The 17,446-nt window shown below is 58.7% G+C and overlaps 3 protein-coding genes across 5 annotated transcripts; 1 reads left to right on the top strand and 2 right to left on the bottom strand.

Annotated features, from left to right (window-relative positions):
- The first annotated feature begins 951 nt into the window (after nucleotides 1-951).
- On the top strand, nucleotides 952-11,485 carry Srrt (serrate, RNA effector molecule). 3 transcript variants are annotated; one of them, XM_013031790.1, is made up of 20 exons: nucleotides 952-1,151; nucleotides 1,386-1,525; nucleotides 5,044-5,172; nucleotides 5,342-5,488; nucleotides 5,636-5,824; nucleotides 7,513-7,682; nucleotides 7,764-7,948; nucleotides 8,065-8,160; nucleotides 8,248-8,362; nucleotides 8,483-8,637; nucleotides 8,957-9,018; nucleotides 9,095-9,173; nucleotides 9,303-9,500; nucleotides 9,724-9,897; nucleotides 9,984-10,137; nucleotides 10,245-10,438; nucleotides 10,573-10,729; nucleotides 10,882-10,983; nucleotides 11,089-11,212; nucleotides 11,301-11,485. In XM_013031790.1, exons 2-20 carry the CDS (start codon nucleotides 1,404-1,406, stop codon nucleotides 11,374-11,376), a joined length of 2,628 nt encoding a protein of 875 aa, XP_012887244.1. In that variant the 5' UTR covers nucleotides 952-1,151; nucleotides 1,386-1,403; the 3' UTR covers nucleotides 11,377-11,485. The 3 variants fall into 3 exon arrangements, with proteins under 3 accessions (XP_012887244.1, XP_012887245.1, XP_012887246.1); XM_013031791.1 differs by having other exon boundaries at nucleotides 8,480-8,637; nucleotides 10,894-10,983; XM_013031792.1 differs by having other exon boundaries at nucleotides 10,894-10,983; nucleotides 11,301-11,479.
- A 15-nt stretch (nucleotides 11,486-11,500) lies between these two features.
- On the bottom strand, nucleotides 11,501-12,453 carry Ufsp1 (UFM1-specific peptidase 1 (non-functional)). The gene has a single exon (XM_013031789.1). It carries the CDS (start codon nucleotides 12,293-12,295, stop codon nucleotides 11,630-11,632), a length of 666 nt encoding a protein of 221 aa, XP_012887243.1. The 5' UTR covers nucleotides 12,296-12,453; the 3' UTR covers nucleotides 11,501-11,629.
- A 273-nt stretch (nucleotides 12,454-12,726) lies between these two features.
- On the bottom strand, nucleotides 12,727-17,091 carry Ache (acetylcholinesterase (Yt blood group)). Its single transcript, XM_013031761.1, has 4 exons — nucleotides 15,773-17,091; nucleotides 14,923-15,407; nucleotides 13,479-13,648; nucleotides 12,727-12,961 (listed from the first exon to the last, which is right to left on the bottom strand). Exons 1-4 carry the CDS (start codon nucleotides 16,838-16,840, stop codon nucleotides 12,840-12,842), a joined length of 1,845 nt encoding a protein of 614 aa, XP_012887215.1. The 5' UTR covers nucleotides 16,841-17,091; the 3' UTR covers nucleotides 12,727-12,839.
- Between the last annotated feature and the right edge of the window lie 355 nt (nucleotides 17,092-17,446).

Raw genomic sequence — 17,446 nt, 5'->3', positions numbered from 1 at the left:
GGAATCGAACCCAGGGCCTCAGGCATGCAAGGCAAGCGCTCTACCACTGAGCCAACTTCCCAGCCCCGACTAAACTCTTTTAAATGTAGTTTGGTGTAAAACCATCCCTGGTCAGTGGTGGAAGCAAGGCCACACACTCAGGAACGGAGCATTTCCGTTACACTTCACATTCACTCACTGTAAAGGGATTTGGGACATGGAGCCTGAGGCGGGCGGATGCTGCTTGTGGCTCAGGCCTGTCCCCCACAGCTTGTCTGTCATCAGAGCATGGAGGTTAATGACAGATCTGCCAGTCCCGTGCGCGCGGGGCACCCTTGGTTTTGCAAACGGTGTGTGCTGTGCCAATAGAGGCTGGTTCTCAGGCCCGCGCCCAGGCTCACGCCTGTAATCCCAGCTACTCGGCAGGCTGAGATCCGAGGATGGCGGTGAGAAGCCAGCCCACGTGGGAAATTCCGTGAGACTTCTCTCCAGTAAACCACTCAAAAAGCCGGAAGTGGTGCGATGACTGACTCCAGGCGGCAGAGCGCCAGCCTCGGGCCTCCAGGCCCTGAGTTCGAGCCCCAGGACCCGCGCAAAATCAGAAAGGCTGGTTCCCTTGAAAGTGCAGAAAATGGTGGGCCGCACTGCAAAATGGTTGCAGTGCCGGGACCCCGCGTCCCGAGGAGATCCGAGACCGTTTCAAAGCCCAGGACGTGAACTGGCTGACAGAAAGGAGATGGGGGGGAAGGCGCGACCTGCGACCTCTGACTTCTGACGTCCGTCTGAGGAAGGGCTCCCGAGAGCGCTTGCTGCCCGCCCTCGCGAGATCCCAGGTGGCCCCGCCGAGCTCCCGTAGTTCCCTCGGTGTTCGCGCCTTCGCGCTCAGGAGGTGCGCGAGACTTCTGTGGCTCCGCCCCTTCCCGTCATCCCTCGCGTCCCCCTTTTCCCTCCTTCGGGCCTCGCGGGGCCTGGTTCGCACGGCGGGGCGTGCGTGCGTGCGTGCGTGCGGCCCAGGCGCGCGGCCGCCGCTCCGTCTCCGCCGTCCCCGCTCCCCCCAGTCCCCCCGGCCCCTTGGCTGAGAGCCCCACGTTCCCCTGTCGTCCCCACCGTTCTCGTCGTGTGCCCGGAAGACGCCCGCAGGCGCGCGGGGCTAACGGCCGCGGTCGCTCCAGGTGGGGGAGGGGCTGCGGGCCGCGTGGGCGGGGCGGGGACCCCCCTCCCCCCTCCCCGGAGACCGGAACCGCGAGCCCCGAGCCCGCCACCGGCCGCGGATTGCCAGGTCCCCCGGCCGGCCGGCCTTGGCGGGAGGGAGGCGGCCGTGCCCGCCTCTCCCGGTGCGGTGCCGCCGCATCTTGGGTCCGGGTCGGTCACGTCGCGCCTCCCTCCTCCTCCTCCCTGGGGCCCAGGCCTCTGCAGACCTCACCATGGGTGACAGCGACGACGAGTACGACCGGAGGCGCAGGGACAAGTTCCGACGGGAGCGCAGCGACTATGACCGATCCCGGGAAAGAGATGAAAGGCGGCGAGGCGACGACTGGAATGACAGGTACCGGCGACGCCGGGCCGCAGCAGGGACCCAGAGCCCCCCCCCCCACCCCGTCCTCACTTGCCTCCGCCTTGGTGACTGCGTTGGGGTGACACGTTACATACAATGCAGTTAGCTCCTCGTTGGCCCGTGCTTTGTGCTCTTGAGTAAAAGAACGAGCTGTGGCTTCATTTTTTTGGAAATGCCCTTGAGATCCAAACGGTAGAAGTACGAATTTGGGGTGTACGTAAAAAGTACAGTTTATACAGGCACCGAAAGAATCTTTTTTTTTTGGGTTGCTAATTATTGAAAAGGTTTCTAAAAAAAAAAAGTACCTGATGGCCAAGGAATTGCCTTTCTCTAGCAGGACAGCAGTATTCAAGCAGAGTCATTGGACATTGTCAAATATGCTTAATTGATTGTTTGAAGCAGCTCCTGATTAGCTTTCTGAGAAGTCCGTGTGTGTGTGTGTGTGTGTGTGTGTGTGTGGCATGCCAGTACCATGGCTTGAACTCAGGGCTTTGTGCTTTTTTCTTTATTTTCCCATCTTGGGGCCTGAACTCGGCCTGGGCGCTGTCCCTCAGCTCTTCAGCTCAAGGCTAGCACTCTACCACTTGAGCCACAGCACCACTTCTGGCTTTTTTTCTGTTTATGTGGTGCTGAGGAATTGAACCTAGGGCCTCATGCATGTAAGGTAAGAGTCTACCACTGAGCCACCTTCCCAGGCCCTCTTGTTTGTTTTTTTAACTCAAGCTGGAGCTCTGTCACTACAGCCCCACTTTGGGTTTCTGGTGGTTGGTTCATTGGAGATTAAGAGACTCTCAGACTTTTCCTGCCCCTGCTGGCTTCAAACTGATATTCTTAGATCTCATCCTCTTGGGGGTAGCTAGCATTACAGGGATGAGCCACCAGTGTCTGCTTTGAACGGAGTTTCATGTAGATGTAATCTCTGTCCTTTTGTGGTGCTGGGTTGGAACTAGATTCCTTATGCATGCTTCACAAGCTCTATGTGAAGTCCCATCCCAGCCTCCCCATCTTTCCAGTGCTAGGAGGAAAGAGGTGTGGAGAAAGCATATTACTGCCCGTAGGTCTCTCCATGCATTTTCTCTGTGTACTGTAATCGTAAGGTCTCTCCATGCATTTTCTCTGTGTACTGTAATCGTACAGTGTGAGGAGTTTGATTGTGACATTCTTGTACCTTGAGCAATAACAATTGTGAGTTGATTTGGAGTTGAGAGTTGAAGTACTTTTTTCTGTGCCAAAGGGTCTTGAGTGGCATTTGCATACACCCTGAGGATGAAGTAAGGGGAGCAGTTTCTTTGAGGAGAGTCCTCAGTATTTGTTGCCAGTGATGACTTGGAATATTTCCTGTGAAAGCCAAAACTTTTTTTTTTTGTTGTTGGTCATGGGGCTTGAACTCTGGGCCTGGGCACTGTTCCTCAGCTCTTCAGCTCAAGGCTAGCGCTCTTCCACTTGAGCCACAGTGCCACTCCCAGTTTTCTTTGGTTTTTATTGGAGATGAGTCTCATGGATTTTCCTGCCCAGGCTGTCTTTGAACCACTATCCTCATATCTCTGCCTCCTGAATAGCTAGGCTTACCGGCGTGAGCCACTGGTACCTGCCAAAGGGTTGTTAGTTTGGCTGGTTTTTTAAAACTATTTTGTCCTTTTTGGTACTGGGGATCGAACCCATGATGTTGCACTTGCTAGGCAAGAGCTTTGCCACTGAGCTACATTCCAGCCCAAAAGCCAAAACTTTTTTTTTTTTTTTTTTGGTCGGTCATAGGGCTTGAACTCTGGGCTTGGGCGCTGTCCCTGCGCTCTTCAGCTCTAGGTGAGTGCTCTACCGCTTGAGCCACAGTGCCACTTCTGGTTTTCTAGTGGTTTATTGGAGATGAGTCTCACAGACTTTCCCGCCTGGGCTTGCTATGATCGGTGATCCTCAGATCTTAGCCTCCTGAGTAGCTAGGATTATAGGCCTGAGCCGCCGGCTCCTGGCTAAGCCAAAACTTTTGAAAACTTGTATCTACCAATGTGAGCCTGGCAGCTTCCCAGTGCTTGAAGACTTGTGATAAGTAGCACACTAATGAATACTTTAATTTGATACTGAGATAACTCACCCCAAGAACTGTTAACAGGGGATGGTAGAACAGGACAAGATGTTCACTAATGTGGTTTTAGTTTCAGCTACTCTTTACTTTTTTTTTTTGGTCATGGGTCTTGAACTCTAGGCCTGAACGCTGTCCCCTCAGCTTTTCAGCTCAAGGTGAGTGCTCTACCACTTAAAGCCACTGTGCCACTTTGATTTTCTGAGTAATTTATTGGAGATAAGAGTCTCACATGGGGCTGGGAAGGTGGCTCAGTGGTAGAGCGCTTGCCTTGCATGCCTGAGGCCCTGGGTTGGATTCCTCAGCACCACATAAGCAAAAAATAAAAAGCCAGAAGTGGCGCTGTGGCTCAAGTGGTAGAACACTAGCCTTGAGCTGAAGAGCTGAGGGACAGTGCCCAGGCCCAGAGTTCAGGCCCCACGACCGGACCCAAAAAGAAAAAAAAAAAAGAGTCTCACAGTCTTTCCTGCCCCAGCTGGCTTTGAACCGTAATCCTCAGATCTCAGCCTCCTTAGTAGCTAGGATTCCAGGTGTGAACCACTGGTGCCTGGCTTCTCAGCTTCTCTTGGTCAAGGCTAGTGCTCTGCCACAGCTCCACTTGTAGCTTTTTTGAGGGTGGTTAATTAGAGATGAAAGTCTCAGAGACTTTCCTGCCTGGGCTGTGTTTGCACCTTGATCCTCAGATCTCAGCTTGCTATATTGCTAGGATTACAGGTGTGAGCCACTAGCACCCAACCTAAGGCAGGCTTTGAAGAGGTTCATAAAATGATAAAAACAAAACACTTCTAGTTTTTTGAGGATGGGAAGGAGTGATTTTTTTTTTTCCCTCAGAAATTATGTAGCTTGTGTCAGTTCATAATTTCAAGACAAATAGGTAAGATTTCATCTTAGTTTGGGTACGTAAACACTGATAACTTGCCACAGTGGAGCAGTGATTTCTGAGTGGGGCTGTGTGCTGGCCTCACATGGGCAAAGGGGGATGAGGCACTGGTACTGGCCAGCCAGGAAAAGCCAGAGTGTTGATCAGGGTTGTTTGCTGCCATTTTAGCTCATGTTGCTTGGGGAAGATGACTTGAGAGCAGGGAAGGGGGAGAATAGCATTGCTGAAGGGACCAGTGCAGGGCAGTGTTTGGTGAGGTCAGGGGAGTTAGGGGTGAGCTGGGTGGGAACCAGCTCAGTCTCTTTTAGTGTATGCTCCCCCGAGAGCCACATGGGCTGGGCTCCGATGGTGCATTTGCAGTGATGGGGGCTGGCGTCTTGTGATCTGGGACAGGCTAAGCAGGAGCTGCACCACAGGCCTGGTTGTATAGACAGGTATTGCTACAGAGCCCCAGCTGTCTTGAAACTCAGTCCTCCTACCTGTGCCTCCTGGGGCTGAGACACCCTGATGTACCAGTTGTGTCCATAACCACTGGCCCTGTCCTTACCTCAGGGAGTGGGACCGAGGCCGAGAGCGCCGCAGTCGGGGAGAATATCGAGACTACGACCGGAATCGACGGGAGCGATTCTCTCCCCCACGCCATGAGCTCAGCCCACCCCAGAAGCGCATGCGGAGAGACTGGTGAGGACACATGGCCTCCACACATCCCTCCTTCCATCCAAAGCCACCCCCCGCCCACCCCGAGTTCCTTGGTTCTCTCAGACTGTGGCTGGAGGCTGCAGGCATGCCCTGCCTCCTTGCACTCCTTTGTGCTGCCTGCTTTCCTGACCTTTGTGTTCTTCACCCCCAGGGATGAGCACAGCTCTGACCCTTACCACAGTGGCTATGAGATGCCCTATGCTGGGGGGGGAGGGGGCCCGACTTACGGCCCCCCTCAGCCCTGGGGCCACCCAGACGTCCACATCATGCAGCACCACGTCCTGCCTATACAGGCCAGGTAAAGATCCTAGGTTCTGGGCACAGGGGTCTGCTTGCCAGGCTTGTGGGCTAGAGCCAGGGAGTGGGGTGGGCACAGGTATGTGGGGAGGGGGGGGCTGCTGGCCACAGTGTCCTCTCCCCCACAACCACATCTTCCCACCCACAGGCTGGGCAGCATTGCTGAGATCGACCTGGGTGTGCCGCCGCCCGTGATGAAGAGCTTCAAGGAGTTTCTGCTCTCGTTGGATGACTCCGTGGACGAGACAGAGGCAGTGAAGCGCTACAATGACTACAAGCTGGACTTCCGCAGACAGCAGATGCAGGACTTCTTCCTGGCTCACAAAGATGAGGAGTGGTGAGTGGCTCTCCTCCCTGGCTGCCTTTGCCTAGCCCTGCTGTAGCCCTGTCCTCATCCCTCCCCCTAGTCCTGGACTTCCTGTGGGAGGGGGCGGGGGCAGCATTGGCTGATGGGTCTCCTTACTTCAGTGACTGCCACGGCCCCCATGCCATCTCCCTTCTCCACTGTCTTCACTGAGACACCTCCAGGCAGCTGGCCCCTCGGGGCAGCAGGCAGTCTGCCTCCCACCTGCTGGTACTGGGCCGTCTCTGATCGCCAGGACCTGTTTGCTGTGGCATCCTCCCAAAGGCGACCAGTGAATCCAGACAAGAAAAGCAAAGATCTCAGGGCCGTTTGACAGAAAAAGAATGCGTTTTTTTTTCTTTTGTGGATGTTTTAATTTTAATCAACCATCTTTTCCCCCCTTCCTGCTCCTCCTCCTCATCCTCTTTCTGCTCCTCCTCCTTGAAAAGAGCCAGAACTGGGAACTACACCCGCTCATCGACGGAGCTCGGAGCAAACCCACCTCCACCCCCACCATACCCAGCCCAAACATGAGCCCCTGGGCTGAGCCGCGCGGGCCCCGGCCAGGCAGACAGGCAGGGCGCTGCTGTGCACAATGCAGCAGCTTAGCTGAATGTGATCGCTCAGGCAGTTAGTCAGTCAGGGCCCCCCACCGCGCAGTCCCGCGGGGCTGGGGCGTCTGGGCCGGGAGCCCCAGCCAGGAGCCAGCCGGCGCCCGCCCGCCAGCCAGCATGGGCCCTGGGCGCCACTAGTTAAATCTTGAGCTCTGTTTGACCAAGCAGCCAAGGTAAAGATCGTGGAGGTGACGCCTGCGGCTTTCCTTTCCTCTGCTCAACTTGTGGTTCTGTTCTGTCCTGTCCCCTTTCTCGTCACTCTGTTTGTCTGTGTCTGGATCTCTCACATACCTGTTGTTCTCTGTCTCTGCTCCTTTTCTGCCTAACCTTCCTCCCTCTTGTGTTGTTTTCTGTTTGGTACTTTAGTTTTCACTCTGTTTTAAATCTCTGGGCCTTTTTTCACATTTCCCCTTTCCTCTTTTTCTTATACTCCTAATATTCTAATACCTCCTTCTCCCACCATGCACCAGTGCAGTGTTTCATTTCTCACACTCCGCCCTCCACCTTAACCAGCAGCCCTTCTCTCCCCCCTCTGGGCAGTCCCTGAGGCTCTGGGCACTTCTGCCTTTTCCTGCCCCTTTACCTCTCGCTTATCTTCCTGTGGGGAAGGTGGCCCTGCCTTTGGTTTTCTATCCAATGTACTTCAGGTTTCCTTCCTTCTCCACCCGGGTGGAGGGAGCTGGCGGGAGCACCTCTGGTGACTGTAGTTTGGGGTTAGCCTGCAGAGGGGGTTCTCTGGGCCCTCTTGTTTCTACTTCTTTTTCAAGCTCTGGGGAACAACATCTTTCCTGTCGGTGTTCCCCAGAGGCCGGCCCGCCCTGTGGTCCTTTGTCTTCCCCAAACCCAGAGTTCTAAGCTCCTGATTTTCTCCCAGATCACTTCAGAGCACAACCTGTGGTTCCTTTTGGGGTGTGGGGTGGTTCTAGTGCACCCCTCCCCCCAATCTCTGCTTTTATGGCCTTTTGTGGGTGAGGATGGGGGCTTTGCCCTGCCTTTCCTGGGCCCCTCCCCACAACCTGCCTGGGCCTCTGCTTACGGCTCCATCTTTGCCTCCTGCTTCCTTCCCAGGTTTCGGTCTAAGTACCACCCTGATGAGGTGGGGAAGCGTCGGCAGGAGGCCCGGGGGGGCCTGCAGAACCGGCTGAGGGTCTTCCTGTCCCTCATGGACAGTGGCTGGTTTGATAACCTCCTCCTGGACATAGACAAAGCAGATGCCATCGTCAAGATGTTGGATGCAGGTGCGGGCACTGATAGGGTGGAAGCAGGTTGGCAGGAGAGGCAGGTCTTCAGATTGTGAGTGCGTCTGTCTTTGTTGGCAGCTGTGATTAAGATGGAAGGAGGCACAGAGAACGATCTGCGCATCCTGGAGCAAGAGGAGGAGGAGGAGCAGGCCGGAAAACCAGGAGAGCCCAATAAGAAAGAAGAAGGCCGGGCCGGCCCAGGCCTGGGGGATGGAGAGCGCAAGGCCAATGAGAAGGATGATAAGAAAGAAGATGGCAAACAGGTGGGCTGATGGCCCCAAGGAGCTAGAACTGGGGTTCATCTAGTGGGGGCGAGAGAGGAGCCTCGCAAAGGTGAGAGGGGATGACGGGCAGTTCCAGTGAACATCTCCGCTTGTAGGCTGAAAATGGTAATTCCAGCGATGACAAAACCAAGAAGTCTGAAGGGGATGGAGATGAGGAGAAGAAAGAAGACTCCGAGAAGGAAGCCAAAAAGGTGATCTGGTGTCTTGTGCATGGGGCCAGCCTATGGGGGCCAGGCCTTGGCTGTGCCTGATGCCACCCACTCCTGTGGTGTCCACAGAGCAAGAAGCGGAACAGGAAGCACAGTGGTGGTGACAGCTTTGATGAAGGCAGTGTGTCTGAATCTGAGTCGGAGTCCGAGAACGGCCAGGCGGAGGAGGAGAAAGAGGAGGCCGGTGGGTTTTTTGTGCTGCCCAGGCCAGGAAGGGTAGGATGTGGAGCCGCCTCTCCTATTGTGCAGCACCAGCTTCCCTGGCTCCCCACTAAACCAACCCCTGCTTGTTCATGCCCAGAAGATGCGGTCAAGGAAAAGGAGAAGCCCAAGGAAGACGAAAAGGAGAAGGCCAAGGACGCGGTGGGGTTGGAGTGCAAGCCCCGGCCGCTGCACAAGACCTGTTCCCTCTTCATGCGCAACATCGCACCCAACATTTCCCGGGCTGAGATCACGTCTGTGAGTGGGGAAGTGGGTCCTGTGTGTGGGCACATGGACTGCCTGTGAGAAGGCAGTCTGGCACCTAGTGGGGACCCCTTCTATCACCTGCCCTTGGAGGATCCTTGGGGGGGATTCTGTTCTTAGGCTTGTCAGCTTTTGCTCTTGCCCCAGCATGGGGAGGATTAAAGGGCATTTTGCACTGGAAGCCTAGGGTTTGATCCCCAGTACCGCCCAAGAAAAGGAAACCAGATTTCCTCAGGGTTCTGAGGGAAGTTGGAGTCGGAGGAAGAGGTGCATTTAGGGATCACTCATAGCTCTTATGCTCCCCTTTTCACAGCTATGTAAGAGATACCCAGGTTTTATGCGTGTGGCGCTGTCGGAGCCCCAGCCAGAGAGGAGGTGAGACTGGACAGGGATGTGGGGGGGGTGCAGGGGGAGGCGCTTGGAATGGTGCTCACATTCCTTCCTCACCTAGGTTTTTCCGGCGTGGCTGGGTGACCTTTGACCGAAGTGTTAACATCAAGGAGATCTGCTGGAACCTGCAGAACATCCGAGTAAGTGTGGGGAGGTGTGTGGGCCAGACCCCTCCTGTCCCCGCCCAGGTGCCCTGGCACGGATAGAGCACATTCTCTGAGCTCTGCTCCCAGGGCAGGTGGTCAGCTTCCTGCTTTGTGTCCCTCCAGCTCCGGGAGTGCGAGCTGAGCCCCGGTGTTAACAGGGACCTGACCAGGCGTGTCCGCAACATCAATGGCATCACACAGCACAAGCAGATTGTGCGCAACGACATCAAGCTGGCCGCCAAGCTGATCCACACGCTGGATGACAGGACGCAGCTCTGGGCCTCGGAGCCTGGCACACCTCCACTGCCAACTCTGCCAACAGTCAGTGACTCCCTGGGGTTCAGTTTCCAAAACAGCCCATGCCTCCTGGGACTCAGCCCACCCTCACTTTGGCCCTGTGGTGTCTGGGTGGTGGCTTCTGTAGCACAGACCACTGTGGTCACTGTGGCCTAGTGGAACACGTTCAGAAGTGCCTTCAATGCATGGCTTCCCTGATTGCCCACCTGGAGGGGCTCTGCCTCAACACCCTGTCTCTTCTCACCAGAGTCTGCCCTCGCAAAATCCAATTTTGAAGAACATTACCGACTACCTGATAGAGGAAGTCAGTGCTGAGGAGGAGGAACTGCTGGGGAGCAGCGGGGGGGCCCCCCCTGAAGAGCCTCCCAAGGAAGGGAACCCGGCAGAGATAAATGTGGAGCGTGATGAGAAGTTGATCAAGGTGCCAGTGAGGGCCGGACATGGGGTGAGTGCAGAGGGCAGTGGTGGAGGAGATGGAGTGGTGACCAGGCTTCCTGTGCTCTGTAGGTTTTGGACAAGCTCCTTCTCTATTTACGCATTGTGCATTCCCTGGATTACTACAACACCTGTGAGTACCCCAATGAGGACGAGATGCCCAACCGCTGTGGCATCATCCATGTCCGGGGGCCCATGCCTCCCAACCGCATCAGCCATGGAGAGGGTGAGTGCCGGCTCCCCAGATTTCCCTCCTTTCAACTGGCTAGTCGCTGCCTCCTTGGCCTTGTGCCAGTTCCCTCCTCCAACCTGTGGTTCTGTTCTCCAACCCAGTGCTGGAGTGGCAGAAGACCTTTGAGGAGAAGCTGACTCCCCTGCTGAGTGTGAGGGAATCCCTCTCAGAGGAAGAGGCCCAGAAGATGGGGCGCAAAGATCCTGAACAGGAAGTGGAAAAGTTTGTCACCTCCAACACCCAAGAACTGGGCAAGGATAAGTGGCTATGTCCTCTCAGTGGCAAGAAATTCAAGGTCTGGGATGCTGAGAATTGGTGGGCTAGATGGTGGTGTGGGAGGAGGAGGGGGGCTGGGGACCTTCTGGCTTGAGTGTGGGAACAAGGAACCCACATGGTTTGCTCTGCACTGACCTTCTCCTCTCTACCTAGGGTCCAGAGTTTGTGCGTAAACACATCTTCAACAAGCATGCGGAGAAGATTGAGGAAGTGAAAAAGGAGGTGGCGTTTTTTAACAACTTTCTCACGGATGCCAAGCGCCCAGCTCTCCCTGAGATCAAGCCAGCTCAGCCTCCAGGCCCTGCCCAGAGTAAGATACGATCCATGGGGGTCTGGCAGTCTCTCCTTGACTGTAGGCATTCCCCACCCACTTGGGCCATATTCATACAATCATTTGTCCTGGGTGCATCCCCTCCCCTCCCCTCCCCCCTCCCGCAGTAATTCATGTCCCTGTCCATGTTGTACTCCCCCCAGGCCTAACCCCGGGACTCCCCTACCCACACCAGACGCCCCAGGGTCTGATGCCCTATGGTCAACCTCGGCCTCCCATCTTGGGCTATGGAGGTAGGTTCGAGAGGGAGATGGAAGCAGCTTGGTGGCTGTGTGGAAGGTAGCTGGGAGGAAGAAGGCTGAGCCAGGCTGGTGTGAGCTGTGGCTCTGTCCTATCAGGAGCTGTGCGCCCCGCAGTCCCCACAGGAGGGCCTCCGTATCCCCACGCTCCCTATGGTGCTGGCCGCGGCAACTATGACGCCTTCCGAGGCCAGGGAGGTTATCCCGGAAAACCTCGCAACAGGTGAGCCAGAGCCCAAATGGCCATCTTTGCCTCCTTCAAACTCGAGAGTGGGGGGTGCCCACTCTCATCTGCCTCTCCAACCTCACAGGATGGTTCGAGGAGATCCCAGGGCCATTGTGGAGTACCGGGACCTGGATGCCCCCGATGACGTGGATTTCTTTTGACCCCTCTGCCCCTCACTAGTGTTGTCTGTACTTGTGACTGCCTTGTCCCTTCAGCTGAGAAATTTTTGTACGTTAGCATTACTGCCAATAAAAGCACTTCAAGTAGTGACTCTGTGTCCATCATCACCTTCCCTGATCGGCCCGAATGCCTGCACCTGCTGGGGCCACTTTATTTCTGACCAGGGAGGACAGGCTCTGCTGGGAGCCCTGAGTTAGGTGCACATGGGGGCGCTTCAGTTCTGGGCCCAGGCCCTCAGTCCAGGGTGGGTGGCTGCTTCTGAGGGTTGCGGCTGGTCAGGCACAGGTTGTAGAAGGAGTGGGAGTCAAAGGCTGTGCTCACCTCTCTCCAGCCCACCCACCCGCCGGCCTGCAGTTCATTGGGGCTTTTGGGGGTGCCCCAGTAGTGCGGGTCCAGTATCAGCACGTAGGCCTGGCCGCCGGGCTCGAGGCAGACTCCCAGCAGGGCCTTGGAGCGGGCGTCTGCGTCCCCTCCCACCATCACGGGGCCTCCGCCCCCCGCGAAGTGGGAGTAGAGCTTCTCCAGCACCCCCTGGAGCCCAGCTCCGCGGGGTACGTGGCACAAGCGCCCCACGGGGCCCTCGAAGTGGTCCAGGCAGAGGCTGGCTTCCACGCAGCCTATCCAGCTCCGGGAGCCGCAGAAGCCGGGGGGCTTGTCGCCCATGTCCTCCAGGGCGGCCTGCACGGCGTCCAGTGTCGGCACGCGGGTAGGGCGGCCCTCGGGCCAGGAGCACAGCGTCTGCAGCGTGCGGTAGCCGCAGCCCCAGCCGCGGTCGTCCAGGCCGTCGCAGCCGTAGTGGTAGTAGAGGTAGTGGCCCGACAGGAGGGCCACGCGCGCGGGGCCGCCGCTCGGCGGGACCAGGCCCCGGTGGACGTCCCGCAGCGGTGCTGCAGCCCCCATCACCGACTACGCACGGCGTAACTGGGTCTGGGCCTCCTCGGCGCAGACTCTGGGCTCCCTGAGGTCGGGACTGGCGGGCGGAGCGCGCTTGCCCAGCCCGAGACGTCCGCGGGATGATCGACGCGGCGGCCCCGGCAACGCCGAGCGGGGATTCCCACAGTGCACTGCGGCCCTCGCACTCCACTGCGCAGGTGCGAGCTCCGCCGAGCAGGCGGGGCCTGCGGTAAGGGCGGGGCAGCGGCCTTTGCGCCTGCGCCCGGCATGCTCTCCCCGCAGTGAACCCCGCCCCGCCTCTCTCACGCGGATCCTTTGGGCGGGTCCTCCCGCCCCCACCGGTCCCCGGCCCGGTTCCCAGTCGCGCACGCGCCGTGGCTATAACAGTTTATTGGCAGCCCCGAGGGGCGAAGGCACCGCGGGGGAGGGAGCTCGGCCCGGGACATGCAGAGGGCGGGAGCCCAGGGGGCGGGCTGGCGGGGAGCGCGGTCTGGGGTCGTCTGCTACAGTCCAGACCGTAAATAAATAAGAGTATGTACAGCCGGTCTCCTCACAGGTCCGAGCAGCGGTCCTGCTTGCTGTAATGGTCGAACTGGTTCTTCCAGTGCACCATGTAGGAGCTCCAACGATGGAACTCGGCCTTCCACTGGCGCTCCGCCTCGTCCAGCGTGTCTGCGGCCGGCACGGCGTGGGGAGGGGGGCGGAGGGGGGACGCCGGGGGCGGAGGGGGGGCGCCGGGGAGGGGGGAGCGGAAAGGGCCGAGGCGAGAGGGGGAGAAAAGAGACCGAAGCGGTTAGAGCCCGCGGCGAGGCGCCGCGCCCGGCCCCTCCCGCCGCGCCGGCTCGGGTCCCCGGGGAGGAGGATGACTTTACGCTCGTGCAACAACAATGGCGTTAGCAATTCCACGCGCGGGTGCTGGGGCCTCCCCCGCGTCCCACCGCGCACGGAGGGGCCCCGCGGCCGGAGGGAGGGGGAGAGGCCGGGGTCAGAGCCGCAGAAGCCGGGAGAGGAGGGGGAGGAGGAGGAGGAGGAGGCCGGGCCGGGGCCTCGGGGCCGCCTCCCCGCGGGCGGGGCCCGGCCCGGTGCCGGGAGCCTCGGAGGCTGGGGTGGGGAGAAGAGGGGGGGGTTACACGCGGCCGGCCCCGCCCCGCCCGGCTGCACCCCGAGCCCTCCCCGGGGTCCCCCGTACCGGTGGCGCTGAGCAGCTTGGGGAGGAAGCGGTTCCAGAAGGCGCAGGCCTGGGCGCGCAGCCCGCGCCGCACCTCCAGCGGCCGCAGGCCCAGGCCCACGTACTGCTGCGCGCCCGGCGTGTAGGGCGGCCACTGCGCGGCCGTGGGGTCCCCGGCGTCATTGGGGTCCCTGCGGGAGGAGAGGGAAGGCTCAGCCCCTCGGAGCCCTGCTTCCCGGGGGAATGAGGGAGGTGCAGGGTCCGCCTCTTGACCGGAGGGGGGCGGGGGGGGGCGCTGGTGGTGGCTTCAGCTCCCCAATAGCCTCATCTCCCTCCCGCAGCAGGGCTCCCCATCATCGGGGGGGGGGGTCTTCCTCTCCTCCTGCCCTTCCTCTCTGTCCCTTTTCTTTCTTCCTCTCCTTGGTCTTTTTGTTTGCGTCCCGCTTTAATTGCTGTACTGCAATTAAGTTCCCATCTACCTAGTACAAAACTTTTGGGTTCAAGTCCCAGTATCCACACACACACACACACACACACACACACACACACACACACACACACACACACACAGCTACAATTGAGGGGCTGGGAAGATGGCTCAGTGGTAAAGCGCGTGCCTTGCATGCCTGAGGCCCTGGGTTCGATTCCTCAGCACCACATAAGCAAAAAGAAAAAAAAAGCCGGAAGTGGTGCTGTGGCTCACGTGGTAGAGCGCTAGCCTTGAGCTGAAGAGCTGAGGGACAGCACCCAGGCCCAGAGTTCAGGCCCCACAACCGGACCAAAAAAAAAAAAAAAAAGCTACAATTGAGCCTTTACGGCTTAACCAGGAGCTGTCTGGTCCCTTTGCACATCACCCTTATTTGGGGTGGTATCTATCTGATGCTGCACTTATTAGTCCCCGTTTTGGACGGGTACAGCTATGTGTGGATGTGGGTAGAGAGAGACCATAAATAAACCTCTGCTGGCTCAACAGCTTCATCCAGTTGTACAGCCACTCCCAACTACAGCTCCCCACACACCTGTGTTGCACTGGCCCTGGGTCTTGAACTCAGGGAGGGCCTGTGTGCTGTCCCTTAGCTTTTGTGCTCAAGGCTAGTGCTCTACCACTTGAGCCAAAGTTCCATTTTTGGATTTTTGCTGGTTAATCGGAGATAAGAGTCCCATGGACTTTGCTCAGATCTCAGCCTCCTGAATAGCTAGGATTGATTACAGACTCCTTTGACTCTTTTCATCTCTTCCTCCACTATTCTATTCTTCCCCCCTTGCTGGGAATAGAACCCAAGTTCCCAAGCATGCTAGGCAAAATGCTTTTCTGCTCTTCCTCTAAGGCTGCTCCTGTCTCTTCAGGATTTTCCATGCCTGTCTGTGGCTTCTCCATCCCTGTGTTCTTTCCTTTTTCTTGTCTTCTCTGCCTTTCTACAAGAGCCCATCCCTTGCCCTCCCTCTGACCCAGAGTGCTGCTGACCCTGTGCGGGCAAAGTTGGTCCAGTATCTCATCAATCGCTGGGCAAAGACTCTCTCCTCTATGGTGTAGTTCAGCGCGGGGTCCAAGGGGAGCCCAAAGATGAACTCAATCTCATAGCCGTGGGGCACTCCCATCCAGAGGGGCCAGGACAGCGTGGAGGCACGGTGCTCAAAGACGTAGGCATAGACGCGGGCGCCTTGGGCAGCCAGCCGCCCAGCCAGCTGGGCCACGGGGCACACGACGTTGTGGTCGCCCACAATGGCGCTCATGGCTTCTCGCAGGCGGGCTGGGTCCTCCGGGTTCAGCCAGTCTGTGTAATGTAGGACCACAGCCTCCGCTGCCAGGTCGCTTGCTTGGGGGACCCCAACCCGCACCCCAGCCAGGAACTGGGCCCGATTGATGAGAGATTCGTTGTCTTTGCTGAAACCTGGGGCCCCGTAAACCAGAAAATAGGAGCCCTCATCTTTTACCACCCCCACCAGCACCTGGGGGTTGAGGACAGGATGGGAGGTGTTGGAGCATAGACAGACAGACAAGACAGGTAGACAGACAGACACAGAGCCAGAGAGATGAAGTTATAGCCCTGGAACCATGGAGGCAGAGAACAGATCAGGGAAGGGATGGGGGAAAAAAAAAAGAGAAAATATACCCACAGTTCCTTCCTGCTACCCCCACCCCGTCTGAGCCTTGTTTGGTGTTTGGTTTTTTTTGGGGGGGGGAGGTGGCCCTGGGCTCATAAGTCTGGACCACTGAGAGTGGGTGTGAAGGGGCCCTCATGCCTGGATCCCTGGGGTGAAGGGAGGGGGCCAGGTGAGACCCAGAGGCGCCAGCTCCCCCACCCTCACGTCACCTGCAAGCCGTGGAAGTCTCCGGTGGTGGTCAGGGCCTCGGGGGTGTCACTGAGGAAGTCCCCATCGACCACGGGCACGAAGGAGAAGCGGAAGATGCTTTCTTGAGGTAACACATGCCACTCGTGGTCCACCAGGTCCTGAGCTGGCCGAGTCCGCAGGCAGGCCACTAGCTCTGTGTCATTGCTGCCGGTGCCGCCTGGGGGACAACCCACGAGGCGGGCCAGCAGCGTGGCCCTGCGACGCGCCTCTCCCACCCCCACAGTGGCCCAGGGCCCGTTAGGGGTCCCGCTCTGCAGGATGGCCCTGTGGAAGAGGCTCCGGCTGGGCGGGGACAGCAGGTGCATGCCCACAGAGGCTGCCCCTGCACTCTCCCCAAACAGGGTCACCGACGCCGGGTCCCCCCCAAAGACTGCCACATTCTCTCGGACCCACTGCAGTGCGAGCCTCTGATCCAGTAAGCCCACGTTGCCTGGGGCCTCTCTGCTTCCTGGCAGGGCCAAGAAGCCAAAACTTCCCACTCGGTAGTTCATGGATACCAGCACGGTGCCCTCAGCCCGCGCCAGGAAGCGGCCGTCGTACACGTCCAGGGAGGAGGCCCCGCTGTAGAAGCCGCCTCCGTAGATCCAGACGAGGACTGGTGCAGGGGTTGCAGGCCGGGGGTACGGTGTCCACACATTGAGGTACAGGCAGTCCTCGCTCAGCTCACGGTTGGGGTTCCACATCTCGGTGCCCTCAAAACCAGGGTACAGGGTGTCCACGTATTGATAGCAGACATTCTGGAAGGTCGTGGCGTCCAGTACTCCTGGCCAGGGCCGCTTGGGCTCTGGTGGCAGAAATCGACGGGGACCTACAGGTGGCTCCGCGAAGGGGATGCCCAGAAACGCGGACACAGGGCCCCCAGGCGCCTTCAGGCGAATCCCGCGCAGGTGGCCTCCCCGGACGGTCACCAGCAGCTCTGGATCCTCCCGCCCCTCCACCTCCAGTCCTCCACCCAGGAGGGAGAGGAGGAGGAGGAGGAGGAGGGAAGGCCGGGAGCGCACTCGCAGGCCACACCATGGGGGCCTCATGGCTGCCAGGCCAGGCGGGCGGGCGTCTGCTGGGAGAAAGAAAGCCGGATGAAGGCTGGAGAGGGCCAGGAGGGAGATTAGGTAACAATCTTGCCCAAGGGTTATCGTGGAGCTGCAGCAGGGGTGGAGCAGGCTGCCAGGATGAGGAGAAGGAGGGACGAGGGGAGGGACAGGCAGAGACGAGGCCACAGGCAGGAGGGCACAGATCAGACGTGCATGCACACACACGCACACGCATTCGGGGATCAGAGATAAGACCCTCCAAGGGGGAAGCCCCCCCCCTTCCTTCCTGGGCTCTGTGGCTTGGGTGTGGGGAACCAGAGGCTGCAGTCCATCAAGCCCGGGCGCCACGGGGAAGGCAGAGCCCCAGTCCCCCCCACGGTGGCTCAGAGCCGGGATGGGGTGTAGGTGTGGGTAGCCTGGGGCAATGGGTTGGGTGTCCAAGGTGTGGCAACTTCAGGTCCTGGGGCACCCCAAATCCTTCTCACTCCCCACACGCTGCCACACCCTGCTCCTTCTCATCCGCCGCCAGACGCGTTTGTACCTGCCTATCCCCATCAGCCACGCACCCCTCCTCCCTGCAGGGCTCTCCGGCCTCGGCCCCCC

This window comes from Dipodomys ordii, unplaced genomic scaffold (genome assembly GCF_000151885.1).
Source record: "Dipodomys ordii isolate 6190 unplaced genomic scaffold, Dord_2.0 Scaffold143, whole genome shotgun sequence".
In the NCBI taxonomy this organism is placed as follows: Eukaryota; Metazoa; Chordata; class Mammalia; order Rodentia; family Heteromyidae; genus Dipodomys; species Dipodomys ordii.
This window is presented reverse-complemented; position numbering and strand designations above follow the sequence as displayed.

Coding starts and splice junctions, on each gene's coding strand:
- Srrt (XM_013031790.1), top strand. CDS start 1,404: ATGGGTGACAGCGACGACGAGTACGACCGGAGGCGCAGGGACAAGTTC. Junction 5,489..5,635: donor GTCCTGCCTATACAGGCCAG/GTAAAGATCCTA, acceptor TCCCACCCACAG/GCTGGGCAGCATTGCTGAGA. Junction 8,161..8,247: donor CCGAGAAGGAAGCCAAAAAG/GTGATCTGGTGT, acceptor TGGTGTCCACAG/AGCAAGAAGCGGAACAGGAA.
- Ufsp1 (XM_013031789.1), bottom strand. CDS start 12,295: ATGGGGGCTGCAGCACCGCTGCGGGACGTCCACCGGGGCCTGGTCCCG.
- Ache (XM_013031761.1), bottom strand. CDS start 16,840: ATGAGGCCCCCATGGTGTGGCCTGCGAGTGCGCTCCCGGCCTTCCCTC. Junction 15,408..15,772: donor GAGACTTCCACGGCTTGCAG/GTGACGTGAGGG, acceptor CTCAACCCCCAG/GTGCTGGTGGGGGTGGTAAA. Junction 13,649..14,922: donor ACCAACTTTGCCCGCACAGG/GTCAGCAGCACT, acceptor CTCCTCCCGCAG/GGACCCCAATGACGCCGGGG.